Genomic DNA, 19,412 nt, shown 5'->3' with positions numbered 1-19,412 from the left:
TTGGTTAAGAAATTAGTCGACAGCCATTTCAATCATTGTTATGACGTTTTGGGAAGATAAGGCTGATAGCTAGGGTTTGTAATTACCTCAGGGGTTTTAGTAGAGTCGATTGGCATTTCTATCAGCGTTACCATCTACATCTAGTCATGCGTTATGGTACAGATTGTTCTTTTCAGTATCACGAGGCCATCATCTCTAATCCTTCCAACAATAGCCTTTCCCTGACTCTGCGAACACGAATTCCTTGCAAAAGTCAGTCAAGCTTATGTCTTGTCGTTTACAAAAACATTATACCCTCGTATCCTTAAAATAGTCTCATTGGTTTGGCTTGATCGTTTTAGAAAATATGCAACAGTAATTTGGATTCTAGTATAAGAGTTAAGATTTGAAAATAATATGTATTCCTTATTTTCGTTTAAAAGGGTGTGCTCGATTATTTCAGACAAATTTACCTGCAGATGGTAAATTTCAGTTTCACTCCGGACTGATTATCTGGGGGTCATAAATCGCCACTGCTAACATATAAAAATCCCATTTTATTATGGGAATCCTGGAAAATCCAGTTGCAATAACAAACATAGACAGAACTGCAGATAATATCGAATATGCAGATAGTCCACTCATAATTCCCTAGTAGCAATTAAATGCTTTCAAAATTTGATGAAATATATCGTATTTACTTAGCGTACGCTTAATTTAGTAAACGATAATTTTAATGTGGGGACTCGCATCTCGAAGTCCGCCTCCACTTGTGTTCATTATTTACTTTAAAGGTCTGTATCAGAGATATCTCTCGTCTTGTTCAGTAATTGTGACGTTTAATTGAAATAAGATGCATGAAATAGGATGTGTGTCAATTTGAAAACACAACTTCAAATTAATTAATACCTTCATTCATGATTTTTGAAGGTTATTAAATGTCGCTTTCAAGCTACTAAAATTGATAAGAAATTGTCATTTCACGTCAGACTACACCTTCCTAGTGCGTTTGAATCGGGCTATTTTCACTCGCTGCAAGATTCGCAAAATCATATCAAATCTCAATAGCATCGATTATTCTTTTCAAAGTATGCGGTTAAAGGAACTTTTAAAGTGCATGTTAACGATATTTTACATAGATTTTGTGACCTCATTTTTTATAATCCGAATGAATTTGAAATTTGGAGGTTCTTCTGCCATACATGTATATATAACCACATCACCTGACTCTCATGTATACAATATGACATTGGTTAACTGTATAATTCGGAAATTTTGAAACCGGACCTTATCCGGTCTGAACAAGGTTACGCGGAAACTGTATGTGATTTACAAAAATTAAAGATAGATTTTTGAATTTATGTATATTTCTTGCGCACTTCATTTTCTTATCATGCACTTTCTGCGTAGATACGTCCCCAGCGCAGCTTTCGAGAAAACTCGGAACAATTTTACGCAGTACTACAGAAACAAAACGTAACCTTACATGCAAGAAATAGCTGAGGATATCACGATTATACTGAGTCGTAAATCATACATTAGCGCATCCAGAAAGAGGGATGGGATTCTGGGGTTCGAGGCTCCAAATTTGTTTTTGAAAATTTTGTTAATTTTGTGAAAAAGTGTGCAAATATGGGTAAATATGAACACCCCATATTATAAATTACTTAATTTGGTTTGGCAACACACCTTCCTGTGTAATACTTCTGCCAGTCAGCTTATATTAAATATATACTTAGTGTGCTGGTCTAGTGAAAAGCAATGCCTGTTCCATTGAGCAAATGCAACTTCTGGTTTTTAAGTAGCCTCCAATATTGACGGGAACCAACTTTTTTAAATGTTTTAATGGACTAATTACTTTGAAAAAATGTAAGTGCATTGGGTAACTACTTCATGTGTCACTGAAAAAAATTCCTCATCTTCCTTGTATGCCCTTGACATCACATTTCCTTCACATATAACGTATACAGATGACAGCTGACAGAATTTGTCCTGACAATACTGACACCTTCATCGCACCGAGTTTACCTTTACCGAATTCAGTGATTCTTCCTCCCATTTACGGGGTCGAAGATGCAAGTCGGAATACTGACTTGAACTACTGCCACACTGAGTAAAAACGTTTATTTAAAGTTTGACAAAGCATAATGGCATTGGGCAAAACAAAACTCAACAAATAAGATAAAAAACTGAAATTGAAATTTTGAAGATACTCACATATGTTGTTTGTCAAAAACAAAACCTAGCCTTTTTATATGTTTTAATGTACTTATATACCATCGTATTCCAGTTTAAGAAATGAGATAAAAATTGTAACTTTTCAATGGCAGTAGCGACATGCAGGGCAATCAAACTTTCAGCCGAAGTTAGTAGCTCTCTGAATTGTGCTGAATTTTTAAAAAATGTTTATGTGTTCAATTAATGTCATCAAGACACGGGTATTGGGTTCACATCGATTCCCGTCGAGCATGGTATAAAATAAGAGGTTCCAAGAATTGCTCACCTAGTTAACGTTTGTCTTTCAAGGGTAATAAATTTAACAAGGAGATGTCCAACAATTTTGACTCAAGAAGACTTTGGTAGGACTTATCATAAGGATCATTTCAGCAATTGAAAGTATCTTTCTAACTATTATAGGTTTCAAGATATTGGCTGAAAACTGTAAAAAAATTCACCTTTCAAGGCAATAACTCTTACAAGGAGTCGCCTGACAGCTTTGATCCCTGAAGACCTTTGAAGGCCTTATAATAAGGATCATTTCAGCGATTGAAAGAGTTTGGCTAAACCTAACGATATATGCGAAAAACTACTGTCTGACCCCTATGTTCTATTTTTAGTAGTGGGGACATGTTTTTTTTATGGATCAAATATCCCCATATCAGTTTTATGCAGGATATCACAAGAAGCATTCATAGCAAGTTTGGTTCCAATTGGTCAAGTAGTGTCAGAGAAGATTTTTGAAAGAAAAAAATAGCAACAATAGTTGAAAAAGGACAATAACTCGATATTAACGACGACGACGACGACGGACGACGACGACGACGGACGCCAAGTGATGGCAATAGCTCACTTGGCCTTAGGCCAGGTGAGCTAAAAAGTTCATACGTATCCCATGTACAAACATTTGTGCGATTACATATAAGTATACAATGAAACAACTGCTATGACACTGTGTTGGCACTGGAACTTTTTTAATGACAGAATCCTAGCGCGACGTGTAAGAAACAACACTATTTCAAATTTGCTGTCTCCGGCTGTCTGTCAAAAATTTCAATTAATATGTTTTATGTTGACGTGAAGGGCAATCTTCAAGTTTGACAATGCGGAAATTAATGAAGTAAATAGATGAATTAATTAACAAAATACAGGTGAATTACCTATTTCATGGTAGTGAACATTTAGTCAAGGGTGTCGGCTTTAGGTGTGTCACTAAATCTTTGAGCTCACCTATGACGAAGCTACATCTATTTATAGACGTTGAAATACATATACGTAGTCATAAATCTTTGATTGAAGTCATCAAAGATGGCTGCTTTGCGCCCCGTCTCTGCAACACTTTATCAACTACCCGTGCCATATATTAAGTTTATATACAAAGCTATCTGTCCAAGATATTTCCAGTGCATTTCACAAAAATAGGAAAAATGTTTTCATTCCTTTATTCTGAAACTAAAAATAGCACGTTGCACTGTCAAAGTGATTAGTTATTTAATACTATATTCCACATACTGCCTGATTCTTACAAAGAATGATGCTTAGATATATTTCACTGTATTATTTGTGTTTATCTCTGGCTTAAGGATTCAGTCAAACCACATTCTTTGTTTTCTTGAAAGAGTTTTCTTTTGCGTCTCATGTTATCTGAAATGCTTAAATCCTTGTCGCACACACAAAATTGCAATGGATTTGAAGAACGACCTCATGAGTAGCTATAAAAAGAATAATTGACAGTTTTGAACAACCCTTCATATTTAGCTCTATGAAGCTACTATCTCATGACCAGGATGAAATGTTAGTAGTCTTTTAGTGTCAATAACCTGTCTAAACCGCCTTTTATTTGTCGCTATATTCGGTCTTAGATTTTTGAGAGAAAAAAAACAAAACTTATCCTTACTTTTTTTGTTTATTTCCATCCAGCCTTTTTTGTCTCACTGTTTATAACCCGTATTTTATTAAAACCAAACACTCTTCTTTTGCTTTTTTCGTACTACCCCTTCCTAAAAATCATGTGGAAACTCTTATCAAACTGGGACAAGGCCACCGGAAAGAGTTAACTGCATGCACGAGTTTGTTTGTTGAATAATTTAAAAGAAAAACAGGTCAAGTGACGATATGAATGCATATGGACTTTGATTATGTAACGCATCCTAGCAAACATAAATATTGGTTGGCACGTTCTCATTGCAACTATACTTTGTTATATAATGAAATAGTGTTATTTTGTTGCGTTGCACGTGTATACTTTTACTTTGCTTGTCTGTACTTACCTAGTACCTTGTTACTTTATTCTGTATGTTTTCCCGCGGTGTTTTATTGGATATTATATTTTGTATGATGTAATATCTTATTTTAAACTAGTAGTAGTTTCTTTTCCCAGACGCATATATGTATCTGTAGTTTAGGCATTCACTCTATCATAAGTTCCAGGCGAGTAAGGTCACGCCCCTTCATGATTGTGGCCTTTCAAATTCTCGTACGTATTGAAATTTTGGTCATTTCATTGATTCTTACTTCCTTTTTCAGTACGAACTAAAAGATTTCCTCCACACACCTTTTACCGCTTCCGGAATGATTACGTATCACTCTGCTAGTTTCTTTGCTTTGCTATTGAGGATGTGATAAAGTCACAGGGCATGAGCATTACTCTATAGCGGGGTCGCGAAGCTGTTTACATTGTACTAATATGTGTAAAGGAATGGGGGTCATCGCGGAGTGTAGCAGTAATGTTAAAGCTTGGAAATTGCGAATATAGTCTCTGGGCAAGAGACTGGTTAAGAATCATGTTAAGAATCACTACGTCATAGGCTTCATGTTAGCATGCAATTTCTATCATCGGTATGTTACAATGAACCTTGATGCGAGTCATCGTTATGGCTTACTGCATCCTTTCAGTGCAACTCTATAAAGATTGCACTCTTTACTAGACCAAGTTCACGGCTTCTATTCGCCCTGTGCAGTATATGCAACTAGCTACATTGTTTAATGACTTAGATGAATCTTGTGACATTCTTTATTTTGGATTAATTTTGTTATTTCCACTGTATGCCACTTATAGCATATGGTCATTATTTGATCCCATGTTGTGCCAGTCACAGTTACACGTAACATTTTAAAAAGTAAATACTCAGCATTTTTCAAAATGTACAAGAACAATATGAAATAGATAAATTGAAACCATTAAAACCGCATGGTTTGAAAGAAAAATTATTTAGAAAATACACGTGACATATTCCTTTCTTGAAAAACTAAAATTTTCTTCACATTTCAGGTCACGTTAATCTTGAAATAGTACAAATCTCCCACAATTTGTTATATAACTTAAGGAAATGCAGTAAATCACTTCAGCAAGGACGCTTCTTAATTCACTCATTTGTTACTTTGACGGGATGAAATGAACACTTTATATAATTACCCAGATTATTATTATTACAAATGAACACTTTCACCACAACAACAGCTTTACTTTACAATGTGACCAGACAAATATTTATCAAGAAACCGCATTCAACTACATACTTCCATAAATATCTTCCAAACTGTTTACTTTCTAAGTAGGTATTTTCTCTACCAAGATGCTTAAACGTGACACTAAGTTTTTAAGTTGAACACGCAATCTGTCACTGAAATAGCTAGTTAGATTTATTCCAAGTTTCTATAACGAAACATTGAAGGTGAAGTCATGGGAAACCGCAATAGGAATACTATTTTATTGTTAGTATCAGTCTTCTTCCTTTTCTATTCATTTTCATTTTATATTTAAGTAGCACTCCAGATAAGGATCATGCAAAATGTGATTCATGGGTAAAAAGCCTACATATTTTTATTTTTGATATTTAGTTTGAAATGTCATAGTAAACAGAAATAAACATGTGGTTTTTCATATAACCCGTGCTCCTAGGAGATAAAAATTATATAGAATGCACTGTAGATTTCAAAATTAAGGGAGATAACTCTGTAAATGGCGCTCAAATACAATAGAATCTATTGTATTTTCAATGTCGATTATCTCCTAAGAGCAGGCAGATTTGAATGAATAATTACACATTTCATAGTATAGACCCATAAAACAACTTAATCACAAAAATAAAAATATGTAGCCTTGTTTAGGTGTATCACATTTTTCAGACTTTTCATGATTCTTACAAAGACAGATACTTAAAAAACCCAAGTTATTATTACGTACATGTAAATTGGAGAACACAGTTAAACATATGATTTGTACTTGTGTCGCAGGTTGTCCTTGTTTAGCACAAAATAAAATTGGCTTAAAACAATAGCAGTATTAGTTACCTTCAAAAGTACAGGAAAATGACAAAACAATAAAAAAAGAAACAAAACAAAATATAAGCGCAGGAAACTAAAAGTAAAATTTTAATAACCGCCCAGATTCCATCAAAATCTCTGAACATTGGTGAGTTGCACCGGTAGGACTCAACTCGGAGCTTTAACTGGTGCGCCGGATAGGTAAATCTCGGTGCATTCGTAAGTGATGGAAATACGAATGTTAAGCGCACTTGCTTAGTAATTTGAAATTCGTCGAAATTTTCTTCGGACAATGACGTGGTTATCCTCCTAACATTAACTGCAATAGTAAAACAAAAGCTCACTATAATACTAGTACAGAGTAGAGTTTGACATTCCTTGTTTAAATTTCCAATAACGCTTCGAAACTTCGGACGTATATCTGTTGTATTTTATATTTGGACGGTTCCATTTATCGTGAGGTACGATGTTTGTTTGTTCCCAGTCTGTACAGCTCACTTAACGCAACATCATAACGGTCATACTGAAGTTTTACAGGTGTAGTGTAAACGACATGGGTACTCGGCATGAATAAATTGAGGAAAAGTATGTTCTCAGACTAACGAAATAGCTGGTACATGTATAAGCATGCCTTTGTAGCATTTATTGTGTCTATGCCGTTCGAAAATAAGTTTCTAAATCGGAATATGCCTACTTTCATTCTTCGTGTGTGTCTTTTTTTTTTGTCCGTCAATCGACTATTTCTGACAACTGTTTTGAAATGATGTCTGGTATTGGCTTCGGGAATAAGAGTTTTCTGATAGAAATGACACTGAATGCCCCTCTGATCGAAACACCATTATGTCCTATTTTCCAATTTAATCTCTCCTGTTCTAACTAGTTGAGTGGCACTGGGTTCAACGATGTTAATATTATGTATTCGCGGTTTTCACATGATTGGTATAAAGTACTGAGTATAATTACCGACACTATATACCAATCATGTTAATTGCCTTCAAACTAAATTAAGTGGCTTACTTTTGGTTCCGCTAAAGTCAAAATCTGGGACGTTTTTGATTTTTTTTTGTCATTTAGGCAAAGCATGTAACGTTGAAAATTGGCAAAAAATGTACATGTATTGAATACAAAAGTACAAGTTACGGTGTATTTGTATGAAGAAAAAAAATTTGTCTTAAAAGATCTACATTTTATAGAAATATCCAAAACAAAGTATAAATAACATATTGTTGAATAAATATACAGCTGTAAAAAGCGAGATTTGAAGTCTGAATTTCATGTACATGTATTATATTTCTAAATGTATTATGCAATGCAAGCTAACATTAGTTTGCTTTAAAAATAATTGAATTGCCATGTCTCATAATTTTAATTAAGATGTTGTAGTCCAGCTAAAAACCAACATAAACTAGCATAACAATGAACATAAACAAATCAAAAATAGCATTTGCTATCCAATGTAACGCGGATACTTAAAATATTCGCAGTTGCTAGTAAGCTAGCAGTTAAATAAAGAATCTTGAATCTTGAAAAAGAAATATTATTTATAGTTCATATTATGTCTTGTAACAGAAATTAGACCGATGATGTTTATTCGAAATCAATAGAAAAAAAAGTACATATTTTGAAAAAAAGAGGAAGAAACTCGGTCCTGTCCTCTAGTACCAATAATTATGATTTGAATGGTGCGAAAGTGATCGTTAACTTTTTGACATGTTTCCCAGTTCTTTGTCCCTTTTTTGTAAAATCTGTGTTTTGTTGCATTTGTTAATAAATGAAACGTAGACAAATCATTGATGAAACAGTCTGCTGAAGTAACGACCACGAAGACGTCTGTATAAAAATTATAAAGTTATTTATGCTATTCAATATTCATTGATCAGTGATCAGATGCGATGTTGATACTTTATGACACATGCGTTAATTCCAATAACTGACAATTGTCACGCATGGCTGCGTTAATTAGGTCGTTACATCATACCCGATTAGGCGTGTCATCACCCGGCACGTGCTTGTTAATTGGACCGTGTACATGTCATTAAATTGCTGAGATATCTTCAGATAGTATTGTTTATCGCTACAGATGACCCGTTGAATTTTTTTGTTGAAACATCAATTTTTCTGCTTTAATAGCCAGGCCAATTCGAACTCCTTAGGGACGAAGACAGAGCCAGTCATTACAATTAAACGATCCATTCGAAATGATTAACTTGTTTCTTGAAGTTAGGCAAGAAATTGATCTCGTCTTTGCAAAATTGATGTTGTGTTTTTTACTAAAATTAAAGAAAGTATTAAATAAAATTTGCGCAGTCAAAGAAGCGGAAGTTTTTGAAGTGATATAACCGGATATTAAAATGGTCTTAAACCGGAAGATCATTTAATTCCACGTTTTCTCACCAACAATTTTGGCTCTCCGCACAGTTGCAATTTAGCAATAATTTCTTGTAGAATTTTTAAACATAGGAATTTTGAGTATTGTTCGGTCGGAGTTTTTGTTCTAATCTTGAAGGAAGTGATAAAATTCATTATGGGAAAAGGAAATGTCAAAATACCATGAAAACGGATTTCGTGGTCGGTCCATGCGCTGCATTTTCTCCGTATTCCTTACTCTTTCAATGGCGCACCATCGAAGTCGTATAGTAATCGCACAGGTTGAACAATTGTATAATTGGGCTCATTGTCCTAGTCGTTGTGGCCGCACTTGTTATCCGATATCATTTGCATATTTGATACAATACAATTGCATTCATTCCGTTGGACAGCTCCTCCCCTTCAAGTTTCCAAGAGATTAGGTCTTTGTATTAATTGCGATCTCTGATATTAAAATAAGAATGAAGAAAAAATCAATTATAAAGAGTCGCAGCGCAAGAGTCAGTTCTTTGAAGTTCTCTGTGAAATAGATGTCAACACTTCCGTGGAATAGCTATATTACTTTCTAGTTTTCTCATATCAAAAACAAATGTCAATCAAATTACTTCTAATTTGCATATTTTCATGTTCCTTACACCTGTAATCTAGGTTCGTAAAGTACTAATTAAGAAAATTAAAAGCCAGAAAATTGAATTCACTATTCCCAATACACCTTGAGATTTCGTTCATTATTTTCTTGATCTTTCATCTTTGGGCTAACTAGAAGATTGGGATCGTGTTAAAGTTATTTCGCCAGAAAAACAAAAACAATGTAAGATGAAAACATAGCTTAGAAACCAAAAGGTAACATTGACATACGGCGTTGAACCAATTTTCAATAAAGAACATTTTTATAATAACAATTATTATATAAATTTATTTTTGCCTTTGATCTTTGTGATACAATACTGTATATTGTCCACCACATGATTGTCACAATTGCCGTGCAGGCGTGTTGGAAGTTGCAGTTCTTGACTTACCTAAGATCCAAAGATGATTTTGAAATACAGTTCTAGATTTTCTGTCAAAGAGCACATTCTATAGCTAAAAGTAGTGTTATACATACTAATGTTAGTAGAATGGATATGGTGAATATATGTCAAAGAGACAGAACAACCGCAGCAGGATATTAAATATGTTAAATGCCACAAGTGTTTAGGCCAACTGTTTGCGCGAATGTCTGCTATTCTGCTAACGAAGTATGTATCTAGATATTCCTGCCCATAGAAGACATATATTATAGTTCCATAACATATATTTTTCTTCCATGAATATAAATATATGTTTTCTTCCATGAAGATATAACTTTACTCTTATTGTGAAGTAAATACTGGTCAACCAAAGATCCGTTGTACACTTTACCATAGTCCGTGATTGTCATTTCATTTTTATTTTTATGCAAATCTGAGTGTAGTCTTCTATTTCAAACTCCTTGTTGTTAAATCAACGAATAAATGGATAAGTGTTACTTGTCTATCTGCCAATTAACGACACTCTCTAATTAAGCATATACATGTATGTAGAGACTCGAGTTTTGGTTATGTTCACAAAGATAGTAAAAAAAAAATGACTCCGAAGTCAGAAAAAACAAAAAGAAAAGTGACTAAATATAATTATACCGATTGGATGCATATGTATATGCAAAACATGTCTAAATACACATGTATTACTGATAGTAGTCGGAGAGGACGTTTATCCAAACTGATTGACCAAGGTATAATTCTTGATTCGATACATCTTTTCGTCGAAAAGGATGAACTAAAAACTTATGAAACTACAAAATTTGTTACAAAGTGAGTGTTAAATGGGAGAATAATATCTTCGTTACTTACTAATTATAGGGCAGAGTGGTCGGGATCGGGGTGGCCCGTTTTTAGGTTGTGCAGTGTAAAACGACTACTCTTACATTTCGAGGCTTTTTTATTACTCAAACGTCACAATTTAAACAGACAGAAAAAAAATCATTTTGTCATTAAATTAAATCTTTGTGTGGGTCCATTCGATATACAAGAACATCGTATTCGCACAGGAATGATCTTTTCTTTGCTATAAAATATTCTATTTCGGGTGTCAATTGTCGCACGTCAACTCCAATAAAGAATCCAGATTTATTATACGCATCGTTTCAAGTTTTTAAATAAAACAAAATATATCCGATATCTAGTCATGTTATATAATTAATTATTTTTATTTATATTTTGCATCTACCATAGAATTTTAATAGTACCTCTTAACTTATAGAGCACCTGCAAAATCCCGACTTGTTTGAAGTTATTGCTCGTTAAAAGTTTATGCGATGCTCTATTGAACATCTTTGTTGGATAATATCAATTGGACATTAATAAACTACACAAATTTATTTTTTCCGATAGTCAAATACAATATGATTTATGTAAAACGTGCCCGTTTCGGTTCAAATAACGCTATTCCAGCGATTCCTGTTCAAACTCATCAGCTCTGATTTGTGTCTCCTTACAAAAACGTACAATGCGGTCACTCATGCCGGAAGTTAATCATTAAGCGTGTGATGAGGCAAGATTGATCAACTGCCTTAACATGTCTGAATATTTTTAAAGCGTCAGTTGTTATGATGGTACATCGTATGAAACCTGCGTTCAAATGTCGCCGTAGAAAATTCTTGAAAGTTGAATTTCCTTGCTCTGTTTTAGTCCCTTGACTTGTTGTTTGGTCTTAAATCTAGCCATAAAGTTTTCCAAAACTTTTCTTTTGACCACACGAACTTATGAGTCTTTTTATGCATGACAAAGACGTTAAAACTTTAGACACCCACTAAAGACAGACAGAAAACAAAAAGGCCAAGAAGGTCGTTAAATACTTCAATCATCATTTCACCTACCACTTCTCCCATCAGATGATAGGGTTATTTCTACAATGTAGTCCGATGCTGACCACAGCTTTAAAGAGTGCGCCTATTGGCTCTAATACTCCGAAAGAGACAGTAGGGGAGAAATGGTTACCGTATCACATCGCACTCCGTTTACAACTTATTTTAAGGCTTAAATTTCCCCAATAAGGACTTATCGAGTTTTCTATATAACGCTTCAGATGTGGGCATAAAGAGGATAGATACATTAGCCCAGTGAACCCATAAATTAATTCAATGTATCCCATTACGCTGTCTCTAATCGATTGTGATTGCTATTTTAAACATTTTATTCTTATAAATCGATTCTTTCTTTTATCCTGTACAAAGGCATTGTTTTGAAGATTAAGTTTGGGGCTAAGATAACCCGAGCTTTCATTTCAACACGATCAACCCGTTAACGTTTCCTTTATTAGATAGGATCTAAGATTGCCAATTTTATGGTACATTTTTGAAAAAGATTCGGTGATTTTACTGAAAGGATAAAGTTGGCAGAAAATTAATATGTACGGATGTCTTTCCCGTTATGTTTCTTTATTTAGTCTATATATTTACATAAGCTTCATTGTTATTTGTGTTTTTGTTCTGTTTGTTTAATGAAGGATAATTTAAAGTGCACGTGTGCATCCTTTTATTTTTCTATTTGGGAAATGTTTTTGAGGGGCAGGGGTAAATTCAATCCCAACCTTTTCATCATTTGTTTTTTTGCTTTTTGTATACCAAGACTATTCAAAAGTTGATTTTTAGGTAATTTTTCATGGAACATATTGGGGAGGGAGGCATTTCTTTTTATCATTTTATTGCTCCCTTCCAATATAAATACGACCACATTTTTCATGGATTACAACAAGAAAAAAATCGGTTTAGTTTGGTTTTTATTTTATTTATATGGCGATGAAATTTGGTATTTCGACATCGTCAAGGGATGAGAGAGGATCGAGAACTAATAAATTATTTTAGTTGGTATAAGTAGACGAATTCGTGACTTGGATATTTCACTCTGGGTTACAAATAGAATGGCTGCACCCCTGTTAAGTGTAATAAATGCACTAGTTTGTAAATTTAATTGATTTTTACATATTAGGCTAGTTCTAAAGGGCTTGGTAAATCAAACTTATGAAGAAAAGAAACACTATATTTCTTTTCTTGAAATTCGTAAAATATAATAACAAAAATATCAGATGTCTTTGAAGTGAAGTAATTCTTTCGGCATATTTGTTTTCTTTTAATGGAAAGGAAATTACTGGAAGAATGAATAAAAAATAGCCTATACAAAATTCGAATGGACATGTGACGGAATCCCAGTGAGAAAAAATTATCAGATATATCTGGTCCAAAGGAAAAATTAGCATAAACGCCAGAAACTTGGTCATTTCTCTATCAATTTGTAAATTCGGGATGACATGTCTATTGTGTATTTGTGATTGTTTATTGAGATCTTTCGGAACTGTCACCGGAGTGGCAATTGTCTCGGGTGTTTACCAGAGCTGAAAACTCAGGAAATTGGTTGACACTACACAAGTCCCGGATTCTAATGAAATGTGTCAAAACACAAAATGTCCATTTCGCAGACTCATTATCCGGGTTTTTCTTATGACATTTGTCTATTTGTTTTTATGGATGTTTTTATTTTCTCTCGATGAATTAAGCAATGTTTAAACCCAGGAGAATTATCAATTTTTTAACCGTCTGGGGTTGAAAATTGAGAAAAAGAGCAAGTTAATCCGATTTGCACGCAAAAGATGTTTGAATAATAGACGACTTAAAGAAAAGTTCATGCGAGAGGACGATTAACGATTTCGCTTCCTTCCTCGTAATAAAGTTCTGATCGTTATAATTACGATACGAACATTCTAATTAAATGAATATTATCTTTTATTGCTCCGATGATAGTATTCTATTGTTAAGGAATTTGAACTTTGCAAATTCATTTATTCTTCAGCAAATGAAATTTCAGGAGTTAAAATAATTATCTAATGGTTCCGAAAGGAAAACGGAAAAGAAACAAAATAATATTGGAATTGGACTTGTGAATACCAAGCATGGGGCCTATTTATTTTATGATTTGGACAGTTGAAAATGAAATCATCGGTTTCCTTGGAATGCATGCTAAGTTTTGAGTAGGTTCTACGTTAACGCCCCTTTTTTAAATTCTCATAAATGATATGAGATTTTTTAACTGAATAATTATTATCCAAATCAAAGACTACAAAATTCATATGATATAATTATCTTACTAAAATCATGATATTCGTATTGTGTTTTAACATGATTGAATGAGAAAATTGCATATTTGAAGGGTGGTTGTAGGTAATATGTATTGATCGAAATCTCTCACCGAAATTCCTGTTTATGAGAACAAAGGTTTTGGAAAGACAGCATTACTGATATATACTTTCAACTTGATTCATTGACTTGAAAAAAAAAATAGGCTTTTTTATCAATGAAGAATCATGGAAAATGTTTTTTTTTAAATAATAATCATGCGAATGATAGAATGACAGAAACGTACACGACAAGAAATCAGTAACCAATATGGTTATACTGATTAATATATTTAAGACAGAGACAGAGGTTTGCTTAAGTTAAAAGTTGTATTTTCTTATGAACTTGGAGTGGCTTCATCAAAGCTTATTATCATTGGTATATACCTATGTATGGTTTTAGGACATAACTTAAGTCAATAAAAGACCATGAAATTATGTAATCTTTTACTTTTCCTCTGAAAGTTAGGATGGCTAGATATATGTTCTATAAGATCCGAACCTTTTGTCTTTATCCCAATTCCTGTGACCTGGGAAATAGTTTGATAGGTTGAGTCATATTTTCAGATATATCTTTAGGTCATTACATGTCTTATATTTCGGAAACTTTTGTTGATATGGTCCCTGTTTCTTCTCTATTCCTAGATAAAAAAATGTTCTTATTGCAATTATATACGAAATATTATTTTCTTTTTCAGTTGAGAAAATAGCATTGAAGACATAAAAGTTCCTTCTTATTTTTTTTCATTTTGAACCAAACACACACACACACACACACACAGAGAGAAATATATACATATATTTTAGACCCTTATAAATATATATAGGTCTGAAAAAATTCCCAACGATGTTAGAACTGTCAAATTTGCGATGCAAATTTTTGGTCGTTCCCTCCGCGGGACTCGAACTCTTACCGCTGTGACATCTATGGCAACACCGTCTGCACAAAGTCCAGTGCCCTAGACCACTCGGCCAGCTAGGCTATATATATATATATACGTCTCTGTGAAAAGATTCTTAAAGAAAAAAAGGTCCGGCGCGATGCTCTAATTGTATTACAATAGTTTATATAGGTCAGCTTTGATGTATTCAGTGATGCTTGGTTTTGACTTGCACAAGTTAAAAAAACTTGAAAGGTGATCAAGCACTGTACTGGAATAACATGTGAAACTGTCTTATTTGTTTAAAGAAGGGGAATTTACTTCACGCTTTCTTATACATGGTTTCAACAGGTTCAGTTTGAATTGGTTAACGATTAGAATTTTGAATGTGATATACAAACTTGATATTATTAATTAAAGTAAAGCCAGCGAGGCATAAATTTTATTTCAACACGTTCGGAGTGTCATGCTGTAAATATGTCTATTTTTTCACATGTACTGCAATACGTTTGATGAGAATGTATTGTATAGCCTCGTCGGTTTTAATATCCCCTTTATTTTCCTATCATTTCCTAAATTTAACCCTATTTTCTACAAAAAATAACGAAATATGAGAATGGTTAATAATAAGATAGAGATGAGACTTAGAAATAAAACCCTGTTATAAACATTTAGTTTTTCTACATTTCTTCCAAATAACAATTTTCTACGACTATCCAATTTCCATCGGAAAACACAAAGCTTAAAATTTGACAATGAACCAAAACATAACGTTAATATTCCTGTCAGAAACATCATTAACTCTAGGTTTGTTTTTTTTTCTTGGGAAAAGACCAAAACTTGTAGTCACCTGGAGTTAACATTTAATTTTTAGATGCGGCAAAAATGTTCGCATGGACTGCTTCATTTAAGGTAGCTAGTACTCTAACCGTCTCCGGGCTGTGAAATAAAAGCACATAGGTGAGTCCCTTTTATAAATGAGATTTTGAAGATTTCGCACCTCTTAATAGAACACTGTACCATCCTCTTGTAAAAGTTAGGCCATATTTTTGTTATCTCTTTCCGGCTGGTTTCACTTGGTTGAGCCATATAGAAAAGTGATGTTCAGTTTAATTAAAAATTGTGAAAAGCATCTCTGGTGTCGTTTTTTTTTAAAGTTGCCGATGCGTGACAGTGTTACAGTCTCCTATAGAAAAAAATACTGATACGAATTTTATGAATTCTGAATGTACAAGATAAATGTATGTCAAGATAAATACCAGCCAAACATAAATGATATTTAAAAAAAAATATTTATTGAATAGTCACATTTCACACAGTCAAATTATTAATTTCATTTTTTCAGCTTTTACGCCCATTAAAAACGAAGAGATCTTATTTCATACACTGTCGTTGAATGCTGTAAGAAAACAAACAAAAGAAAGCGTTTGTTTAAACTACCTTAATTATGCGATCATAACATGATCTCGAATGTATTCTGTCATAGTATGGTAAACAGAGTCGACCAATCAACAACAGTACAGGACGCAAGTCGGTAATTTAACGCCCATTGGCTGTCAATCATCCGCCTTGCGACCAATCAAATTATTAGCATCTCCGACATCCATCAAAGGACACTGTTGGGGAACACGACAATTTTAGTTCAGGTTAATGCATAACTCATAAGAGTCGTTAGAGAAAAGGCGTTTTGCAATTCAGATCAGCGAAACTTATGTGTAAACTATAACAACAAACTTAATGTGTACCAAACGAGCATAATTGATAATGGCTACTAGTGCAGGATTATACCTTGCCTCGAGCACACCGCCATCTCTGAATCCAACATCACTCGGAGACCAGATTCATAATATGCAGTGTGGAATTTCTCAACAAGCTCAATATCATCACAGAAATGACTTACAGGAATTGAAATATCAAGAAATGAAATATATGCCCCCTCAGCATCAGAATGGGCATCGTTTGGACTACCATAACCCTTGGGGCATTCCGTGCACGGATGCTTGGAATAATTCGCCTATGCCTCAGCTGCAGGATATGAGGGATATGCGTGATCCTCTGATGAGGGACATAAAATATGACATTAAACAGAATCCGCCAAATGATGGGAGCCAGTTAGCAACTTTACACCATAGGCCCCAGCAGATCCATTCACCACATGCCTGGCACACTCAACTGTCATCACCCCATTTGAATGGAGGGGGTCAAATGCAGCACCATGGGTATGGAATGCCCATGAACGGCATGCTATCGCCTCACGGCATGCACCCTGCAATGAGGGACCCCGAACACGAGCTGGACCATCATAACCCCTCGGACGAGGATGCCCCATCTTCGGACGATTTGGAAGCATTCGCTAAACAGTTCAAACAAAGACGGATAAAATTAGGATTCACACAGGCAGATGTAGGACTAGCTCTAGGAACTTTATACGGTAACGTTTTCTCACAAACGACTATTTGCAGATTTGAAGCTCTTCAATTAAGTTTTAAAAATATGTGTAAACTTAAACCTTTGTTACAAAAGTGGCTTGAAGAAGCAGACTCGACCACTGGCTCAACAACAAGCATGGACAAAATTGCTGCTCAGGGTAGAAAACGGAAGAAGCGTACAAGTATAGAAGTTACTGTTAAAGGTGCCCTAGAACAACATTTTGTGAAACAACCAAAGCCTACTGCACAGGAAATTCTTCAATTAGCAGACTCTTTGCAACTCGAAAAGGAGGTTGTGCGCGTTTGGTTCTGCAACCGGCGACAGAAAGAGAAGCGAATGACCCCTCCAGGAGTAGGGGCTAACGGTGAAATATTGATGACCGATTCAGACCAAGGTGAAAACTCTAGTGACAGAAGCCCATTATCGCCTCCTCCTGGTCATAATGGATTAAATGGGGTCCCGCAACACCCCGGAAATCAGAACGGACTAAGCATGTCTATAGCATCTTCTATGAGTTCTCATGGTATGTCACCCAGTGGTCATCTTGAAATTGGTCAGTTATTGAACTCTCACCTCCAGCAGCCTCAAGCTCATCATTATAATACACAAAACCATTCACCGACTCATTGATAAGCCTTGTGTGAAAAGGACCTAGAGGCCATTTGATAAAATTTCATTCGAATTGTACCATGTTAGTGTATTGCCGTTAAAAAGTCGCCGTGACGGTGTGTGTCGTCTGCTAGCTGAACGGTGATGTATTTCAAGTACTTCTTTTATGCATTCGTTTTAATGGCTTAGGATGTTAAAAAGGTATAAATGGTTCTATGTAGAACAGTAAAAAAGTCTTCAAAATACTCTGGACTTCATGCATGTACATATTTTAGTAGAAGATTTTTTAGGAAATTTTTATTTAATATTTTTCAGAAGTTTCCGACTAGTGCAATTTTGTGAATTCTACCATTCATGTGCCTACATACATTCCTGTTTTGAAGAAAATTTTAAAGTTTGAGAAAGTGATCGCATTTCTAAATAAACAGACAGATTGTTGCTCAGTCTGTTGAATTTAAATATTTGATGTTAGCATTTTATATTGTATATTCCAGAAAGTCAACAAATCAACTAAATCGCTATTAAGCAAGATTTTTAAAAATTTATAAGTGAGATTTAAAGACATTTAAACGTTAATTAAATATTGGATAAACTTTGTGTATTTAGAACTCTTAAATTAATCACTTAGGAAAATTATCCTCAATTTTATAATGTTTAAAAGTTCATGAAATGAAGACAACAATTTTTATTTTGTCTCAAACGAAAGTAATTCCCAATTTGATCATGTTATTTTCTTAATTTATGAAATTTTGTCTCATTCCAAGAATAGAATTTTTTCCATTGTGTGAAATGATAACAGTGTAACTCAATTATATGAACATTAATTTATTCTCGTGATAAAAACTCGTTCTATTTGACCTAATAATTATGAGTGACCCTTTATATTAACAAGATTATCACAACAACATGATAACCCAGCCCATTTTGTGTGCGATTTTTTTTTCTTAAAGGATTTTTATTACACTGAGGAATTTTTATGGAAAAATCTAACTTATTCCATTCCATTTTGTATTCTTATTTATTTTAGCTGTGGAACAGTTATAATTTGTGTTTTGTCCTGAGACGTTTAAGTCACTTGGACCCTAATATTATAATGTGTGTTTTTGTTATTGTTTTTTGATGATTCATCTTGTAAGAATATTATTGTGATTTTGAATAATTTAAGAAATATTTGTGCGCATGTTCAGGGTTGAAGTTACCTGCACATTAACAATAAAATATTTTTTAACGAAGTCTAAAACTTTTTTCAACTCTCTTTTTTATCCCATGTTGTCGTTCCACTAACCATCAAAGGTTTTTATCAGATTTTTTTTCGGTACGAATTGTCCCAAATTAAGTTAAATTAAAGCTAATCTACCTTCAAATACACACCCACGAATTCCAAACATTTTACACAATAATTGAGCAAAATATTTTTCCTATATTTGTTGCAAAATGAAAGGCTAGTCATTTTGAGATAAAACCATAATTTCTAAA

The 19,412-nt window shown here is 34.0% G+C and overlaps 1 protein-coding gene across 1 annotated transcript; it reads left to right on the top strand.

Moving 5' to 3' along the window:
- Positions 1 to 16,484: 16,484 nt before the first annotated feature.
- On the top strand, positions 16,485 to 19,168 carry LOC148613968 (silk gland factor 3-like). Its single transcript, XM_088587671.1, has one exon. It carries the CDS (start codon positions 16,662 to 16,664, stop codon positions 17,955 to 17,957), a length of 1,296 nt encoding a protein of 431 aa, XP_088443797.1. The 5' UTR covers positions 16,485 to 16,661; the 3' UTR covers positions 17,958 to 19,168.
- The last annotated feature ends 244 nt before the right edge of the window (positions 19,169 to 19,412 follow it).

This window comes from Perna viridis, chromosome 6 (genome assembly GCF_037379345.1).
Source record: "Perna viridis isolate PV_CMFRI_1.1 ecotype Kerala chromosome 6, ASM3737934v1, whole genome shotgun sequence".
NCBI lineage: Eukaryota > Metazoa > Mollusca > Bivalvia > Mytilida > Mytilidae > Perna > Perna viridis.
The sequence above is the reverse complement of the archived record's forward strand: the minus strand, read 5'-3'. Positions and strand labels throughout refer to the sequence as shown.